Genomic DNA, 20,103 nt, shown 5'->3' with positions numbered 1-20,103 from the left:
AGGACGCAGGAGGGACACAGGGACCACAAGAAGGACGCAGGGGGGACACAGAGACCAAAAGAAGGACACAGGGACCACAAGAAGGACACAGGAGGGACACAGGGACCACAAGAGGGACACAGGGATCACAAGAAGGATGCAGGAGGAACACAGGGACCACAAGAAGGATGCAGGAGGGATGCAGGGACCACAAGAAGGACACAGGAGGGACACAGGGACCACAAGAAGGACACAGGAGGGACACAGGGACCACAAGAAGGACACAGGAGGGACACAGGGACCACAAGAAAGATGCAGGAGGGACACAGGGACCACAAGAAGGATGCAGGAGGGACACAGGGACCACATGAAGGACACTGGAGGGACACAGGGATCACAAGAAGGATGCAGGAGGAACACAGGGACCACAAGAAGGATGCAGGAGGATCACAGGGACCACAAGAAAGATACAGGAGGGACACAGGGACCACAAGAAGGACACAGGAGGGACACAGGGACCACAAGAAAGACGCAGGAGGGACACAGGGACCACAAGAAGGACGCAGGAGGGACACAGGGACCACAAGAAGGATGCAGGAGAAACACAGGGACCAAAAGAAGGACACAGGAGGGACACAGGGATAACAAGAAGGACGCAGGAGGGACACAGGGACCACAAGAAGGATACAGGAGGGACACAGGGACCACAAGAAGGATGCAGGTGGGACACAGGGACCACAAGAAGGATGTAGGAGGGACACAGGTACCACAAGAAGGACGCAGGAGGGACACAGGGACCACAAGAAGGACACAGGAGGGACACAGGGACCACAAGAAAGACGCAGGAGGGACACAGGGACCAAAAGAAGGACATAGGAGGGACACAGGGACCACAAGAAGGACACAGGAGGGACAGAGGGACCACAAGAAGGACACAGGAGGGACACAGGGACCACAAGAAGGATGCAGGAGGGACACAGGGACCACAAGAAGGACTCAGGAGGGACGCAGGGACTACAAGAAGGATGCAGGAGGAACACAGGGACCACAAGAAGGATGCAGGAGGGACACAGGGACCACAAGAAGGACTCAGGAGGGACACAGGGACTACAAGAAGGATGCAGGAGGGACACAGGGACCACAAGAAGGACGCAGGAGGGACACAGAGACCAAAAGAAGGACACAGGGACCACAAGAAGGACACAGGAGGGACACAGGGATCACAAGAAGGATGCAGGAGGAACACAGGGACCACAAGAAGGATGCAGGAGGGATGCAGGGACCACAAGAAGGACACAGGAGGGACACAGGGACCACAAGAAGGACACAGGAGGGACACAGGGACCATAAGAAAGACACAGGAGGGACACAGGGACCACAAAAAGGATGCAGGTGGGACACAGGGACCACAAGAAGGATGTAGGAGGGATAACAAGAAGGACGCAGCAGAGACACAGGGACCTCAAGAAGGATGCAGGAGGGACACAGGGATCACAAGAAGGACACAGGAGGGACACAGGGACCACAAGAAAGATGCAGGAGGGACACAGGGACCACAAGAAGGATGCAGGAGGGACACAGGGACCACATGAAGGACACTGGAGGGACACAGGGATCACAAGAAGGATGCAGGAGGAACACAGGGACCACAAGAAGGATGCAGGAGGATCACAGGGACCACAAGAAAGAGGCAGGAGGGGCACAGCGACCACAAGAAGGACACAGGAGGGACACAGGGACCACAAGAAGGACACAGGAGGGACACAGGGACCACAAGAAAGATGCAGGAGGGACACAGGGACCACAAGAAGGATGCAGGAGGATCACAGGGACCACAAGAAAGAGGCAAGTGGGACACAGGGACCAAAAGAAGGACATAGGAGGGACACAGGGACCACAAGAAGGACACAGGAGGGATACAGGGACCACAAGAAAGACGCAGGAGGGACACAGGGACCAAAAGAAGGACACAGGAGGGACACAGGGACCACAAGAAGGACACAGGAGGGACACAGGGACCACAAGAAAGATGCAGGAGGGACACAGGGACCACAAGAAGGATGCAGGAGGGACACAGGGACCACAAGAAGGATGCAGGAGGGACCACAAGAAGGACACAGGAGGGACACAGGGATCACATGAAGGATGCAGAAGGACCACAGGGACCACAAGAAGGACGCAGGAGGGACACAGGGACCACAAGAAGGACGCAGGAGGGACACAGAGACCAAAAGAAGGACACAGGGACCACAAGAAGGACACAGGAGGGACACAGGGACCACAAGAGGGACACAGGGATCACAAGAAGGATGCAGGAGGAACACAGGGACCACAAGAAGGATGCAGGAGGGATGCAGGGACCACAGGAGGGACACAGGGACCACAAGAAGGACACAGGAGGGACACAGGGATCACAAGAAGGACACAGGAGGGACACAGGGACCATAAGAAAGACACAGGAGGGACACAGGGACCACAAAAAGGATGCAGGTGGGACACAGGGACCACAAGAAGGATGTAGGAGGGATAACAAGAAGGACGCAGCAGAGACACAGGGACCACAAGAAAGATGCAGGAGGGACACAGGGACCACAAGAAGGATGCAGGAGGGACACAGGGACCACATGAAGGACACTGGAGGGACACAGGGATCACAAGAAGGATGCAGGAGGATCACAGGGACCACAAGAAAGATGCAGGAGGGACACAGGGACCACAAGAAGGATGCAGGAGGGACACAGGGACCACATGAAGGACACTGGAGGGACACAGGGATCACAAGAAGGATGCAGGAGGAACACAGGGACCACAAGAAGGATGCAGGAGGAACACAGGGACCACAAGAAGGATGCAGGAGGATCACAGGGACCACAAGAAAGACGCAGGTGGGACACAGGGACCAAAAGAAGGACGCAGGAGGGACACAGGGACCAAAAGAAGGACATAGGAGGGACACAGGGACCACAAGAAGGACACAGGAGGGACACAGGGACCAAAAGAAGGACATAGGAGGGACACAGGGACCACAAGAAGGACACAGGAGGGACACAGGGACCACAAGAAGGACACAGGAGGAACACAGGGATCACAAGAAATATGCAGGAGGAACACAGGAACCACAAAAAGGATGCAGGAGGGATAACAAGAAGGATGCTGGAGGGACACAGGGACCTCAAGAAGGACGCAGGCTTTATCAGTTTTATTTCTAGATTAATATTTATAAAATCTTATATAAGCTTTATTTGGTTTAATTACTTTATTTTATGTTTTATAGGTAATTGTGCTCAACCATAACACACAAGATTTATAGTAAAAAAAAAAGAATTCAATAATAACTTTTTTTTAAAAACTTTATTATTTATATAATGTTATATAAGCTTTATAAGGTGCAATGGTTTGTTAGTATGGAGCCCCCCCCAGGGATCTGGTATGGGGGATGTCAGATTTTTCTTTGTTGTCTGATGAAGAGATGAAATCACTGACCAAAAATAACCTGCTGATCATTGGTCTGTATGGTGTCCTGCACTTCCCATGTTGAACACTAGATGTCGCTGTATACACTGTTTTGTAATGGGAACGTTTGTTCGGTGGAACGTTTTGTTCCTGTTTTGTATTCCCCGGATCATTGATCAGGTTGTGCACACAGTGTGGGTGTGTGGTCGGTGTGAGATCCCCGGTGATAGGTCAGTGTGAGCGGATGGGGCTCATTGTATGCAGAGACAGAGACACCTCACCAGACCCCTCTGATATCACTGAGTACAGGAGGGACTAAAGAGGGGACGAGGGGGCTACAAGCCCCTCATGTAGCCACTGTGTCCCTTTTAGGGTTCTTTTTTGCGTAGTGCGATCGCACTTTTTTTTTTTCCTTTACATTTTCACTTGACACGCATTGGGCAGCTCATTAACGCAAAAAGAAAAAACCGCCAAAAAAGCTCCTGCACCTTTATTGGGCGTAGAACTTTGCGTGTTTTTTTTAATTTGGCGCATATATTGCACGCAAAAAAACACGCATCTGCTGGCCGTGTTCGGGGTTCCCCCAGAATTACAAATGGCACCGAAAGCGCGACTCACGTTTACATGCGGTTTTTGCGCATTCCCTGAACGCAATGCGCATTTTCTGTACATGTTCCTGGAACATGCGGATGTGATTACAGTTTAACCACTTCAGCCCCGGGAAGGATTTGCCCCCTTCATGACCAGGCCATTTTTTAGCGGTTCGGCACTGCGTCGCTTCAACTGACAATTGCGCGGTCGTGCGACGCTGTACCCAAACAAAATTGACGTCCTTTTTTTCCCCACAAATAGAGCTTTCTTTTGGTGGTATTTGATCACCTCGGCGGTTTTTATTTTTTTGCGCTATAAACAAAAGAAAAGTGACAATTTGGAAAAAAGCACAATTTTTTTTTTTAACGTTTTGCTATAATAAATATCCCAAAATTGTATTTATTTTTTAAATTTCTTCATCAGTTTAGGCCAATATGTATTCTTCTACATATTTTTGGTAAAAAAAAAACCCCAAAAAACGCAATAAGCGTATTTTGATTGGTTTGCGCAAAAGTGACAGCGTCTACAAAATAGGGGATAAAGTTATGACATTATTTTTTTTTTTTTACTAGTAATGGCGGTGTTCGGCGATTTTTTTTTTTTTTGTTTTTTTCTTAAATTCTTTATTTCTTTTACATGAGAACAAAAAAATATGTACAACAACTTATAGTTTCATCACTTCATACAAATATCATATACTCGATAAATTCCAATGATTATATTATTTCTGCTTGAATATATCACATTTTTATTTCAGTTCTCCTCTATTATTTTATTCTTATTATTTATACATCAAAAAACAATCCCCCCCCCCGTAACAGACACAGCCATATCTCGCCGAGCTAAACAGCAAGGAAAAAAAAAAAAAAAAAGGAGGTAACAAGGAAAGGGGTTTTCCCCAGCTCAGGGGAGGGAAGGGGACCCGCCTTGATCTCCTCGTTTACTTCCGCCGGGGCCTCACTCCCCCTCTACATCTCCCAGTAGTCTCTTCCGACTGTGTGAATACTTCCAATGGGGACCATATTTTGATAGTTCGTTCCTTTCTATCCAATGTCATAGGCATAAGATTTTCCATTATCTCTACTCTCCTAACTTTATTGAGCCACTTGTAGATGGGGCGGGGGGGGGGGGGGGGGGTCGTGGGTCCTTCCAGCACGAGGCAATGCAGCTTTTCGCTGCATTTACCAGGTGACTTAGTACTGAGTTCTTATATTTCTTGAGTGGGGTTTGTGAATACTGTAATAAGAAGAAGGCCGTGATCGGCGTTTTTTTTTATCGGGATTGCGGCGGACAGATTGGACACTTTTGACACTTTTTTTGGGACCATTGTCATTTATACAGTGATCAGAGCTAAAAATAGCCACTGATTACTGTATAAATGTCACTGGCAGGGAAGGGGTTAACACTAGGGGGCGATAAAAAGGGTTAAAGCGGGGGTCCAACTAAACCGCCAAAAAAAAAAAAAAATATTAAAAGCCAGCAACTACAAATACTGCAGCTGCTGACTTTTAATAAATGGCCACTTACCTGTCCCAGGGTCCAGCGATGTCGGCAGGTGACGCCGAGAACCCGCTCGGTTCTCGGCAGCTGCCGCCGCCATCCTAGGTGAGGGAATCAGGAAGTGAAGCGTTGCAGCTTCACTTCCCGGTTCCCTACTGCGCATGTGCGAGTCGCGCTGTGCGTCCCAAGTGGTCCCCGCTCTCTCCTGGGAGCTGTGTGTTTCCCAGGAGACAGCGTGGTGGGACAGGAAGAGGCGTAGACTCCCATGGGAGTCTATGCCGGAAGTGGGTGCAAATACCTGTCTTAGACAGGTATCTGCACCCCCCTCCCCCCTGGAAGGTGCCAAATGTGACACCGGAAGGGGGGAGGGTTCCGAAAAACGGAAGTTCCATTTTTGTGTGGAACTCCGCTTTAAGTGTGTGCCTAGCTGGTGTTTACTAACTGTGTGGGGGGAGGTGCTCTGACTGAGTGAATACAGAGATCGGTGTTCTTGCTTAGCAGGAACACAAGATCTCTAGCGATCTGCCTTGTTTACATTCTGCTTCTCCCGGGAACCATCGCGGGTTGGCCGGCGGAGATCTGGGACGCCAGACCCGCTGATTGGCATCCCCTGTGTCCAATCAGCCCCCCCCCCCACATGGCTGTTGCACAAAGTGACGTACAGGTACGTGATTTTGCGCAGTAGAGCCGACCTGCCGCACCAAATATGCGGTCGGCAAGTGGTTAAAAGTGGAGAAATGTCATCAGCACACCAAGGATTCCTCAGAAGGGTCCAAAGCTTTATTCACGTGGTCACGCGGTACACATATGACAACGTTTCAGAGCCACACAGCGCCTTTTACGAAGGGGCTCTGCGTGGCTCCGAAATGTTGCTGTACCGTGTGACCACGTAATTAAAGCTTTGGACCCTTCTGAGGAATCCTTGGTGTGCTGATGACATTTCTTTACTGCGGTTTTCTGGAGACGGGCTCGGGCGCGTTCGAAAGCCCACCTGCCCAATCCCGCCAGGAAGCCGACGCTGCACACCGCTAATCACAGGCAGTGAGACATTTCCCAATCCGCAGCTGAACAGATCAGGAAATGTCTCACAGCCTGTGATTAGCGGTGTGCAGTGTCGGCTTCCTGGTGGGATTTCAAACACGCCCGAGCCCGTCTCTAGTGGTTTCCAGCCGTTGATCATTACAGCACCCAAGCATTATTACATTACATTATTATTGCTAGAAGGGGGGCCCTAAGGGGTAACACACTGCCCATAATAGGAGCCCAAAAAAAAGAGACCCATAGAGGGACACGTGCCTTAAAGCAGAGTTCCACCCAAAAGTGGAACTTCCGCTTTAAAGCTGAGGGCCACCCTGGAAAAAAAAATGCCACCAAAATTCCTAAAAAAATTAAAAAAAAAAACATTTGGAAAAAAAAAATTTTTTATACTTACCTAAACCCTTGTTGCTAGGCAGTCTTCCTAATCTGCCTCTTCCTATTGCGTGGCGTGTTCTTCTCCTCGGTGAGCGGCCCCGTTGTCTTCTGGGAACTGTGTGTGTTCCCAGAACACCACGGGGCCATTCACAGATCGCTCGCGCTTGCGCAGTAGGAAACTGGCAGTGAAGCCGTAAGGCTCCACTGCCTGTTTCCCTTACCTAGGATGGCGGTGCCGGGACCCGAGGGACGGTTCGGCCTCAGGCGGCCAACATCGCGGGCACCTAGGACACGTAAGTCTACTTATTTGAAGTCAGCAGCTACAGTGTTTGTAGCTGCTGACTTTAAAATTTTTTTTAAGCTGGCCGGACTCCCGCTTTAAGGCCTCCTCTCTGGCTCCTGTTTGTGAAACTGAGCTTTTGGGGGAGGAGCAGGTACCCAAATTTGACAGGTACCCGTTCCCACTTCCGTTCCGGTCACCTAGGCTGCCGGAAGCAGAAGTTCTCCCTCCCGAAGTGTTCTGAGACATATGACAGGTCCTAGAAGACTTTGAGGGGCCAGTCACAGGCCGTTCGCGCATGCGCAGTGAGCACCCAGCTGTGAACCCGCAAGCAGTCACCGCCGGGTGCCCCTAGTAGAGATGCCAGCGCCGCTGAGGAGGACAAGGGGAGAACATGGCTGCAGTGCGTACACTGCTGGACCGTGGGGCAGGTGAGTGGCTGTTTATTAAAAGTCAGCAGCTACAGCTTTTGTAGCTGCTGACTTTTAATAAACAAATGACTGGAACTCCGCTTTAAGAGGGGCTCTAAGATGGACCAGGGGCCACAAGAGGTGCTCTAAGAAAGGCACAGGGTCACAAGAAGGGTCCTAGTAGAGACACAGAGGCCACAAGATGAGGGCCACTGGGGCCACAAAAGGAACACAGGCTTCAAGAGGGGCATTAAGAGGGACCCAAGGGCCACAGAAGGGATGTGGGGGCAACAGGAGAAGCCCTAAAAGGGACATATAGGCCACAAGAGGGTCCCTAAGAGACACACTGGGCTACAGGAGCAGGCACTTGGGGGACACAGGAGTAGCTCCTAAGGAGGGACACAGTGCCCTTAGCAGGAACCACAAACGGGCCACATGGGTGGCTCTGAGAGGGACACAGGGGCCACAAGAAAGTCCCTAAGAGGGACACAGGAGCCTTAAAGTGGTATTAAACCCTTATTTTTTTCAATTAAAATAACAAACATGTTAACAAACACCATGCCTCCCTCATCTTCTCCAGAAGAACGGTCAGATTTGCATCTCATGTCTGTGGTGGGCAGTCATAGAAGGGGACACATGCCAAAAGGCAGAACGTTTTTTATATCTTAATGCATTCTTTGCATTAAGATAAAAAAATCTTTTGTGTGTAGCAGCCTCCCCAGCACCCCTCTAATTACTTACCTGAGCCCCTTCTCTCTCCAGCGATGTCCACAAATGTCTGAGCATTGGCCTCATTGGCTGGGACACAGCAGCGACGCCATTGGCTCCTGTGGCAATCAAAGTCAGTCAGCCAATCAGGGGAAAGAGGCGTCGGGGCTCTGTGTCTGAATGGACACAGGGAGCTGTGACTCAGCTCCAGTAACCCCCATAGGAAGCTGCTGACTCGATAGGTGGGAGGGGCCAGAAGCACAGAAGAGGGGCCGAGAAGAGAAGGATCGGGGATGCTCTGTGCAAAACCAACTGCACAGAGGAGGTAAGTATGAACATTATATATTTTCTGAAAGCAGAGGCCCTGTAGAATAAAAAGATGATAGTTGCAATTTTTTGTTTGCGCAACTGTTTACCAAATGAAAATTTTAATTTCATGTCTCAAAATTGCGTGCACCCGCGATATCACCAAAAACGATGGTGCCCAAAAAAAACCCATAGGTGACGCTTAAAAAGCCTTCACAGCTCATCAGTTTAGAGTTAACTAGGAGCTCTTGTACTAGAATTATTGTTCTCACTCTGACATTTGCGGCGATATGTCACACGTATGGTGCGGCTGCGGTCTATATGCGCGTGCGGGTTTGCGTTTGCGGCAATTTTTTTTGTTTTATTTTAATACAGTAAAATCTTGGTTTGAGAGTAACTTGGTTTGAGAGCATTTTGCAATACAAGCAAAATTTGTAAATACTGTAAATTATGACTTGATATACAGTATCTCACAAAAGTGAGTACACCCCTCACATTTTTGTAAATATTTTCTTCTATCTTTTCATGTGACAACACTGAAGAAATGACACTTTGCTACAATGTAAAGTAGTGAGTGTACAGCTTGTATAACAGTGTAAATTTGCTGTCCCCTCAAAATAACTCAACACACAGCCATTAATGTCTAAACCGCTGGCAACAAAAGTGAGTACACCCCTAAGTGAAAATGTCCAAATTGGGACCAATTAGCCATTTTCCCTCCCCGTTGTCACGTGACTCGTTATGCCCTGTACACACGATAAGATTTTCCAATGGAAAATGTGTGATAGGACCTTGTCGGAAATTCCGACCGTGTGTGGGCTCCATCACACATTTTCCATAGGAATTTCCGACACACAAAGTTTGAGAGCAGGCTATGAAATTTTCCAACAACAAAATCCGTTGTTGGAAATTCCGATCGTGTGTACACAAATCCGACGCACAAAGTGCCACGCATGCTCAGAATAAATTAAGAGACGAAAGCTATTGGCTACTGCCCCGTTTATAGTCCCAACGTACGTGTTTTACGTCACCGCGTTCAGAATGATCGGATTTTCCGACAACTTTGTGTGACTGTGTGTATGCAAGACAAGTTTGAGCCAACATCCGTCGGAAAAAATCCATGTCCAACCGTGTGTACAGGGCATTAGTGTTAAAAGGTCTCAGGTGTGAATGGGGAGCAGGTGTGTTAAATTTGGTGTTATCGCTCTCACTCTCTTATACTGGTCACTGGAAGTTCAACATGGAACCTCATGGCAAAGAACTCCCGGAGGATCTGAAAAAAATATTTGTTGCTCTACATAAAGGTGGCCTAGGCTATAAGAAGATTGCCAAGACCCTGAAACTGAGCTGCAGCACGGTGGCCAAGACCAAACAGTAGTTTAACAGGAGAGGTTCCATTTAGAACAGGCCTCGCCATGGTCCACCAAAGAAGTTGAGTGCACGTGCTCAGCGTCATATCCAGCGTCATATCCAGAGGTTGTCTTTGGGAAATAGACGTATGAGTGCTGCCAGCATTGCTGCAGAGGTTGAAGGGGTGGGTGGTCAGCCTGTCAGTGCTCACACCATACACCGCCCACTGCACCAAATTGGTCTGCATGGCTGTTGTCCCAGAAGGAAGCCTCTTCTAAAGATGATGCACAAGAAAGCCTGCAGTTTGCTGAAGACAAGCAGACTAAGGACATGGATTACTGGAACCATGTACTGTGGTCTGATGAGATCAAGATAAACTTATTTATTTCAGATGGTGTCAAGCGTGTGTGGCGGCAACCAGGTGAGGGGTACAAAGACAAGTGTGTCTTGTCTACAGTCAGGCATGGTGGTGGGAGTGTCATGGTCTGGGGCTGCATGAGTGCTGCCGGCACTGGGGAGCTACAGATCATTGAGGGAACCATGAATGCCAACATGTACTGTGACATACTGAAGCAGAGCATGATCCACCTCCCTCTCGGAGTCTCCTCTCGGAGTCTGGGCTGCAGGGCAGTATTCCAACATGATAATGACCCCAAACACGCCTCTGCCTTGCTAAAGAAGCTGTGGGTAAAGGTGATGGCCTGGCCAAGCATGTCTCCAGACCTAAACCCTATTGAGCATCTTTGGGGCATCCTCAAACGGAAGGTGGAGGAGCGCAAGGTCTCCAACATCCACCAGCTCTGTGATGTCATCATGGAGGAGGGGAAGAGGACTCCAGTGGCAACCTGTGAAGCTCTGGTGAACTCCATGCCCAAGAGGGTTAAGGCAGTGCTGGAAAATAATGGTGGTCACCCCCAAATATTGACGCTTTGGGCCCAATTTGGACATTTTCACTTAGGGGTGTACTCACTTTTGTTGCCAGCGGTTTAGACATTAATGGCTGTGTGTTGAGTTATTTTGAGGGGACAGCAAATTTACACTGTTATACAAGCTGTACACTCACTACTTTACATTGTAGCAAAGTGTCATTTCTTCAGTGTTGTCACATGAAAATGTGGAATGGGAAATGATTACTGCGCTAAACCCTAAAACAAGTAAAAGAGGAAAAGCAGCTACATCAAAATGAGACAAACGTGTGAATACAAAGAATTGCAAAATGTAGCACTAACAAATAGACAAATGATGACCACCATGTGTGAAATGATGTTAAAATTAAACTGGGTGGTGTATGCAAACGTCAATCTGCAAACAAAACAATGTATGTGATACACCTCAATTGAGAGTGTAATAAAAAAAATAGTGTCCAAAAGTGGAAACAAAAAAGTCCAGTAAAACTAATGTTGGTGCGGTGAATCAGGGACACAACTCTATCCGTGATGGAAACATCCAATGAGAGGGTCATCAAATACTGAACGAGATGTGGGTGCTCTTACCGGATAAAGTGGAGTCAAACAGGCAGTGTGCCACATAAGGCAAGCATGTAGATGGTCTCAAGGGTGGGATCCCAGGGGACAATGGATGACTTCCGGGTCGACCCGATCTCTGGACCGTCAAGGCTGGATCTTGATGATAGGCTCAAAGTACAGACATCCACTCGCATCCAGACGATTGGTGGGATGTCTGTGTTCCAGATCTTCTGGATCTGAATCTTCTGGATTAGCATCGGGCAAGCGACTGGTACTCTTTATAAAGAAATTAGGGGTCTAATAGACCCCAATGTCTCCCCTGCCCTTCACACCATCTAACCAAGCACAGATCGGCTTGGTTAGAAGTGTCCCCTGGCTGCACTGGCCAGGAAAGGGTGTATCTGAAACCGGAAGTGACATCACATCTGGTTTTATTGTTTGCATGTGAGATCGAGGTATGGATTTGCCTCGGTCTCACTGCAATCTCTCTCCGCTAGTCGGCGACATACATAGTACCCGTGTTAATTTTGGCAGCAAATTTTGATTTCGTTTTAGGCTTAGTCTTAAGATTAAAATGGCATTTTAGTTTTAGTCCTATTTTAGTCTTCTGCAAGTGTTTTAGTTTTAGTCGTATTTAGTCGACTAAATCTCCAGTTCATTTTAGTTGACTAAAACTCATTTTAGTTGTCTAAAATCTAATGGGTGTAGTTAAATTCTAATGCATTATTTAAGCATTTCTCTACCATTTCCAAACTCGTTATATACTGCTGCTGGAGTGAAAAATCAAATATGTTGTTTTTAATGGTTAGGTTTGATGAACAAGCACTACAGACACAGATTTAGTCGTTATATAACGTCTTTATTTAAGTAAAACTGGAGGAGGCCTGCCCTTCACACACAGTTGCACTTGCACTGTTGCACAGGTGGTCGTCTAATGCCGCGTACCCACGGTCAGACTTTTCGTCTACAAAAGTCAGACGGACTAAAGCCGGCTGACAATCCGATCGTGTGTGGGCTTCCCCGGACTTTCAGCGGACTTTTCCAGCCTCAAATCTGACGGACTTTAGATTTAAAACCTGCTTCAAATCTTTACGTCGTAACTACGCCGGACCCAGAAATCCGCTCGTCTGTATGCTAGTCCGACGGACAAAAACCCACGCTAGGGCAGCTATTGGCTACTGGCTATCAACTTCCTTATTTTAGTCCGGTGTACATCATCACGTACGAATCCGTCGGACTTTTGTGTGATCGTATGTAGGCAAGTCCGCTCGTAAGAAAGTCTGACAAAAGTCTGTCGAAAGTCTGTCGGACAGGCTGTCGGACTTTTGTAGACGAAAAAAGTCCGACCGTGTGTACGCGGCATAAGGGCAGTGGAGTCTAATTCAGACTAGTGGAGTCACTGTGGTGACCGGCATTTTCCCATACTGGAAGAACGCTGGTCACTAGGACAGGCTTTGTAGCTGTGGGAAAACGCCTGCATTTTTCTTTTTGTGCATGTGATGTGGTGTGCCTCAATGCCTTTACTTGCAAAAATGTACTTGTTCTTTTCACAAAACAAATCATTAAAAATAATTATTTTTCGTTAAAAAAACCCCCAAAAAGCGCATATTGATTGGTTTGGGCAAAAGTTATAGCGTTTCCGAACTATGGGATATATACTGGAATTTGTATTTATTTATTTTTTTATACTAATGGCGGTGATCAGCATCTTATAGTGGGACTGCGATATTGTGGCGGGCTTTGCTGGGTATTTAGTTAACTGCATAAAACATGCATTGACATGTGTTTTGATGCTTTTCCTTTGATTTCAGTGGAAAAGGCATTAGAAGCAAAAATGCATAGGTAGGAGGGGGGGAGGCCCCAGGCCTGGCTGTTGTACGTACCACAATTATGTACTGCAGTCAGAGTGCAAAGTAAGACTAGCTCTGCTGATGTCTGCTCTCTCAGTCTCAGCCGAAGTTCTCTCTCTGCCTCTGCTCTGGGCGGCAGGAGGAGTCGGGACGGGAGTGCTCTCTCTCTCACAGACTGTCCTCTCCTCTGAGTCTTGCCTCACTCACAATGGCGTCGGACTCGTCACTGGCGCTGGGCGCGGATTGCGTAAGTAGGCGGAGTTCCGTAAAAAAAAAACGGAAGTTGGTGAACGTCCCTCCTTGCCATTTTCATCTCGTTGTCGTCCGATAACGAAAACGGATCCAATTTTCGTCATAGTTTTCGTCAGTGGATGAAAATGTGCTGTACTTTTCGTTCCCTTTTCGTCATTGTAAGAATGCCGCTGACGAAAACGTTTTCATTGACAAGATTAACACTGCATAGTACGCCCAAAGAGCTTAACTGGGTAAACTTATTAAATCACTTTCTTGACGGTAATTTCAGTACAGCGAGAATGATAGAGAATGTATGGCGCTATGTGTAGTTCCACTGTAGGTTCATATACTAAAGATAAGCTAACATCACAGATGTGTATTGCCTAGTAGGGATGAGCTCAGGTATGTTCAGACACGAGTCCGAACACCACCAAAAAGCTGTTAATCATTTGCTTACTGGGCACTTTCACCCAATTTCAGCTTTCAGCGCTGTCACACTTTGAATGACAATTGCGCGGTCATGCAACACTACTCATATGACATTTTTATCAATTTTTATTTTCACACAAATAAAGCTTACTTTTGGTGGTATTTAATCACCACTGGAGTTTTTTGATAGACAAAAAAAGATTGAAAATTAAAAGAAAAAAGAAGTTTACTAGTTTTTTGTAAAATTTAGCAAACAGGTAATTTTTCTCCTTCATTGTTGTGCACTGACGAGGCTGCACTGATCAGGAGGCACTGATGAGACGGCACTGAGCAGAAGGCACTGATAGGTGGCACTGGTGGTTAGCGGTGTGTGGGACCGATGTCCCTCTTATAGAAGCTGGCAATCAGCTTTATCTTTTTTCTCCTCGCGCTGTTAGCGTGAGGAAATAAAAAAGACAATTACCAACTTCTGTTTTACATTCATGTGATCAGCTGTCATTGGCTGACAGTGGATCATGTGATACAGGGCCAGAATCGGCCCTTTACTCCGATTTGTGATCAGTCGAGTCCCAAGGACACCCTCTGCAATCCAAGCCCGTGCTGTAGCTGTCTTTTAGCTATACCGCGGACGCAAAGTGGTTAATATGGACAGCTAATAAGTGGTAAAGGTATTCCAAGCCTCGCATTCGCACATATACATGTCTTTTATATATTACAACGGCAGGTTATTCCCTGCTCACTTATGATTGGCTGTCTGCAGTGACCACTTCTTGGCAGCATATCTCAGACAGGTTCGGACTTGTGTCTGAACACACCTCAGCTCATCCCTATTGTGTAGTTACATACAAGACGATTTACAGCAAAGACATTTAGGACAGGGCCTCAGTACGAGTCTTTTGCAGACTCCAGACTAAGTAAGTTTGATGAAGTCTCAGCATTCTTTTCCAGTTGATCTGCAGTGCTGTGAAAAGTAATTGCCCCCTCCCTTGTTAAATCATGAACTGTGATTAACCATAATAATAACATTTGTTTGATGATCTGAATCATTTGTGTGACAAATATGCAAGAAAATCAGGAAGGGGGCAAATACTTTTTCACAGCACTGTATGCTTGGTCTAAATGGCTCCCTACCACAGACATGAGATTTTTATCTGACCCTTTTTTTCTCTCTTTTTTTTTTCTTTCTTTCTTTTGAAGAGGGTAAGCCCTGAATCAAAGTAGGAAGCTTTAAATTTATTCTTTCCTCTACAGAACATAGCTTATTTATAACCTTTCATTTTAAGCCTCCTCTTCCTATACAAACTGATTTTCAGTTTCAATGTTTTTTTGTTGTTCCCAGAATGGCGTCTGCTGCATTTGGAGACGAGCTGAGCTGCTCCATCTGCCTGAACCTTCGTATGGAATTAGCGACACTGAGATGTGGACACAGGTTCTGCCGGGACTGTCTTGTGACTGCTCTGGATACACAGAAGGAATCTGGAGTTTTTCCCTGTCCGGGGTGCAGAGAGGAGTATGCAGAGTGTCCTGTGCCTGAGAAGAAGATTAAACTGAGCAACACTATGGAAGACTCCCGATCTATGGAACAGGAGAAAAGTGGGATCTTCTGTACATATTGTGTGCATTTTAGGGTGGCAGCTATCAAGACTTGTCTGCATTGTGAGACTTCTATGTGTGAGAAACACCTGACAGCCCACAACAAGACAGTGGACCATGTGCTGATAGAACCCACCTCGTCCTTTAGAAGAAAAAAATGCTCCATCCACAAGAAGCTTTTGGAGTATTACTGCTTTGAGCATGCCGTCTGTCTATGTGTGTCCTGCTGTCTGGTTGGGAAACATAAAGGACATGAAGTAGAACTTATAGAAGAGGCTTTTGAGAAGAAGAGGGAGAGACTGAGAAATGTTTGTGAAAAAGTGACTACAGCAAGAGGAGCAATTGAAGGACAAATCCAGAATCTACAGGACCACAAGAGAAAATCACAGGAAAACGCCAACAATGAGAAGAAGAGAGTCACTGCCTTGTTTGATGATATAAGGAGACAGCTGGAGGTCCAGGAACAGAGAGTCCTGAGTGAGATCTCCAGACAGGAAGAGAAGGTCTCACTGTCGGTCTCTGAGCTGATCCAGCAAATGGAGACCCAGAAAGACTCCCTATCCAGGAAGATTTGTCACATTGAGGACCTGTGTAACATAACCGACCCCATAACTGTCCTACAAGAACCAGAAATAGAAGACCAACATATGGAAGAACCTGAGGTCTGTGACCTGGATGATTTCCTGATCTCACTTACATTGCACAGATCCCTAACTGATTTAATCACCGACATAAAATCCAAAAATCAATTTCATGTCACAAATTTGTTACTGGATGAAAAAACTGCAAACAAATCGTTGGATTTATCAGCTGACCTGAAATTGGCATCAGTGTCTGATACAGAACAGAATAAACCAGATTTATTGGAGAGATTTTACGAATTATGTCAGGTGATGAGCATTGAGAGTATTTCCAGTGGTAGACATTACTGGGAGGTAGAGAACGGTGACACTGACACTTGGAATGTTGGTGTTTGCTATCCCACCATAGATAGAGGACCTGATGGTTACATTGGAGGAAATAACAAGTCGTGGTCTATAGGGCTGTTTGATAATGATTTTACAGCTATGCACAACTCTGACTATGAGCCAGTGAACCAGGAGCCTCTGGTGGAGAAAATTGGAGTACGGTTGGATTATGAAGGTGGCCGTCTGTCCTTCTACCAGCTGAGTGACCCCATCAGACACCTCCACACCTTCACCACCACCTTCACCGAACCCCTCCATGCTGCTTTCTATCTAGGTTGTGATGGTTGGATGAAGCTCTTAAGTTAATGTAAGCATACCAAAGAGAACTAAAATATTGGATTTAGTTCCAAAGAGACTCTGATGGACATTAGTTTGTCACGTGGTTTTCTTCTTGCACGTGTTTATGTGTATATCAGATGTTTCCTATATTCAGGGGTTAAATAAAGTTGAAGGAATTTCAACATTATACTGGATTATCAATGTGTTTATCATGTTATCGAATTGTTCCATATGGATCTCCCAACTCTCAGATGGTAAATAGGGGCAATAACCTTCTTACTCTCTGTTGCAGTTAAACAGCCAGTTGGGGGAGCTGTTAATCTGAACAGATGTTTTTGAACATTCTTGTTTTTAGAGTCGTGTGCACCACAATCAGAGTGGCTCTGTGCCTTGTGATTTCTGTGATGGCCAAATTGGCACAGCACTGAAAATGGCCTTGAAAGGAAGGGGGTGTATCATGCTGTTTTTGAGGTGCTTGAGGAGACCCTGTCAGCAGCCTAAAAAATACAGGTAAAAGCACAGAAGCACAATGCCTCCAGAAAGTATTCACAGCACTTCACTTTTTCCACATTTTGTTATGTTACAGCCTTATTCCAAAATGGATTAACCACTTAAGGACCAGGCCTATTTTTCCAGACTCTGTGTTTACAAGTTAAAATCATTTTCTTTTTGCTAGAAAATTACTTAGAACCCCCAAACATTATATATATATTTTCAGACACTCTACGGAATAAAATGGCGGTTGTTGCAATACTTTCTGTCACACCGTATTTGCGCAGCGGTCCTACAAGCACACTTTTTTTTTTGGAAAAAATACACTTTTTTGAATAAAAAAAAAAAAAGAACAGTAAAGTTAGCCCAATTTTTTATATATTGTGAAAGATAATGTTACGCCGAGTAAATTGATACCCAACATGTCACGCTTCAAAATTGCGCCCGCTCGTGGAATGGCGACAAACTTTTACCCTTAAAAATCTCCATAGGCGACGTTTAAAAATTTCAACAGGTTACCAGTTTTGAGTTACACTGGAGGTCTAGGGCTAGAATGATTGCTTTCGCTCTAACGATTGCGGCGATACCTCACATGTGTGGTTTAAACACCATTTTCATATGCGGGAGCGACTTAGGTATGCGTTCGCTTCTGCACGCGAGCACGGCGGGACGGGGCACTTTAATTCCTTTTTTTTTTTAATTTTACTTTTTATTTTTTTATTTTTCCTTTTTTTTAAAAAAATTTGGGTCACTTTTATTCCTATTACAAGGCATGTAAACATGCCTTGTAATAGAAAAAAAAAAGCATGACAGGACCTCTTAAATGTGAGATCTGGGGTCAAAATATCTCAGATCTCACATTTACATTTAAAAACATTACATTTAAAATGCAATAAAAGAAAAAAATATATATATTTTTTTTGCTAAAAAATAAATAAAATTTCCCTTTAAGAATGGAGGACAAAAGTGACATTTGACATCGCTTCCACCCTCCAATGTTATGGAGCCGAGCGAGGGCCATCTTTCCCTCACTCGGCATGCAGGCAGTGAGCGGAGCGTCCTCTCTCGCCCCCAATAAAAGTGATCTTGTGGCAAATCCACTGCTGAAACCACTTTTATCTGAAAGCGGACCGCCCGCTGAAGAAGAGGATACTGGGGTTAATGGCAGCTAGCTGCTGCCATAACAACGATACTCCTCTTTAAACTACCGACGTTTAACGATGGCGGGCAGTCCACAAGTGGTTAAATTCATTATTTTCCTCAAAATTCTACAAACAATAACCCATAATGAGAACGTGAAAGAAGTTATTTTGAAATCTGCAAATTTATTAGAAATAAAAAACGAAAAAATCACATATACATAAATATTCACAGCCTTTGCCATGACACTCAAAGTTAAGACATGATTTGGAAAGGCACACACCTGTCTATATAAGGTCCCACAGTTAACAGTGCATGTCGGAGCACAAACCAAGCCATGAAGTCCAAGGACTTATCTGTAGACCTCCGAGACAGGATTGTATCAAGGCACAGATCTGGGGAAGGATGCAGAAAAAGTACTGCAGCATTGAAGGTCCCAATGAGCACAGTGGCCTCCATCATCCGTAAATGGAAGAAGTTTGGAACCACCAGGACTCTTCCTAGTGCAGGCCGCCCGGCCAAACTGAGCGATCAGGGGAGAAGGGCCTTAGTCAGGAAGGTGACCAAGAACCCAATGGTCACTCTGACACAGCTCCAGTGTTTCTCTGTGGAGAGAGAAGAACCTTCCAAAAGAACAACCATCTCTGCAGCACTCCACCAATCATGCCTGTATGGTAGAGTGGCCAGACGGAAGCCACTCCTCAGTAAAAGGCACCTGAAGGACTCTCAGACCTTGATTAACAAAATTCTCTGGTCTGATGAAACAAAGATTGAACTCTTTGGCCTGAATGGCAAGCATCATGTCTTTTGGAATCCAGGCACCGCTCATAACCTGGCCGAAACCATCCCTACAGTGAAGCATGGTGGTGGCAGCATCATGCTATGGGGATGTTTTTCAGCGGCAGGAACTGGGAGACTAGTCAGGATCGAGGGAAATGTGAATGCAGCAATGTAGAGAGATATCCTTGATGAAAACCTGCTGCTGAGTGCTCTGAACCTCAGACTGGGACAAGGGTTCATCTTCTAACAGGACAACGAGCCTAATTACACAGCCAAGATAATTAAGGAGTGGCTATGGGAGAACTCTGTGAATGGCCCAGCCACAGCCCAGACTTGGACACGATTGAACATCTGGAGAGACCTGAAAATGGCTGTGCACCGACACTCCTCAGCCAGCCTGATGGAGCTTGAGAGGTCCTGCAAAGAAAAATGGGAGAAACTGCCCAAAAATAGGTGTGCCAAGCTTGGAGCATCATACTCAAAAAGACTTGAGGCTGTAATTTGGGCCAAAGATGCTTCAACAAAGTAGTGAGAAAAGGCTGTGAATACTTATGTACAGTATCTCACAAAAGTGAGTACACCCTCACATTTTTGGAAGGGAGCAGGTACCTAGCTTTGACAGGTACCCAGCTCCCACTTTTGCTTGGGCCACCTAGGCGACTCGAGCGGAAGTTCTCCTCTCCCCCTCCCTCCCTGCAATCTTGAGGGACACGTCACAGGTCCCAGAAGATTGCCCGACCATTGAGAAGGCGTAACGCGACTCTGGCATGTGCAGTGTACACCCGATTGTCCACACTTGTAATGCTGGCACTGCAGAGAGGAGCGAGGCTTTGGGGGGGGGGGGGGGTGGCGCATTGCTGGACCGTGGGACAGGTGAGTGTG

The 20,103-nt window shown here is 46.5% G+C and overlaps 1 protein-coding gene across 1 annotated transcript; it reads left to right on the top strand.

The window, feature by feature from the left end:
- Window positions 1-3,594: 3,594 nt before the first annotated feature.
- LOC141147614 (tripartite motif-containing protein 75-like) lies at window positions 3,595-16,960 on the top strand. Its single transcript, XM_073634846.1, has 2 exons — window positions 3,595-3,662; window positions 15,309-16,960. The coding sequence occupies exon 2, from the start codon at window positions 15,310-15,312 to the stop codon at window positions 16,834-16,836; it is 1,527 nt and encodes a 508-aa protein (XP_073490947.1). The 5' UTR covers window positions 3,595-3,662; window position 15,309; the 3' UTR covers window positions 16,837-16,960.
- The last annotated feature ends 3,143 nt before the right edge of the window (window positions 16,961-20,103 follow it).

Source organism: Aquarana catesbeiana, linkage group LG06, assembly GCF_042186555.1.
Source record: "Aquarana catesbeiana isolate 2022-GZ linkage group LG06, ASM4218655v1, whole genome shotgun sequence".
Lineage (NCBI taxonomy): Eukaryota > Metazoa > Chordata > Amphibia > Anura > Ranidae > Aquarana > Aquarana catesbeiana.
This window is presented reverse-complemented; position numbering and strand designations above follow the sequence as displayed.

What these genes read in the sequence shown, in the direction of transcription:
- LOC141147614 (XM_073634846.1), top strand. Translation starts at nt 15,310, where the DNA reads ATGGCGTCTGCTGCATTTGGAGACGAGCTGAGCTGCTCCATCTGCCTG.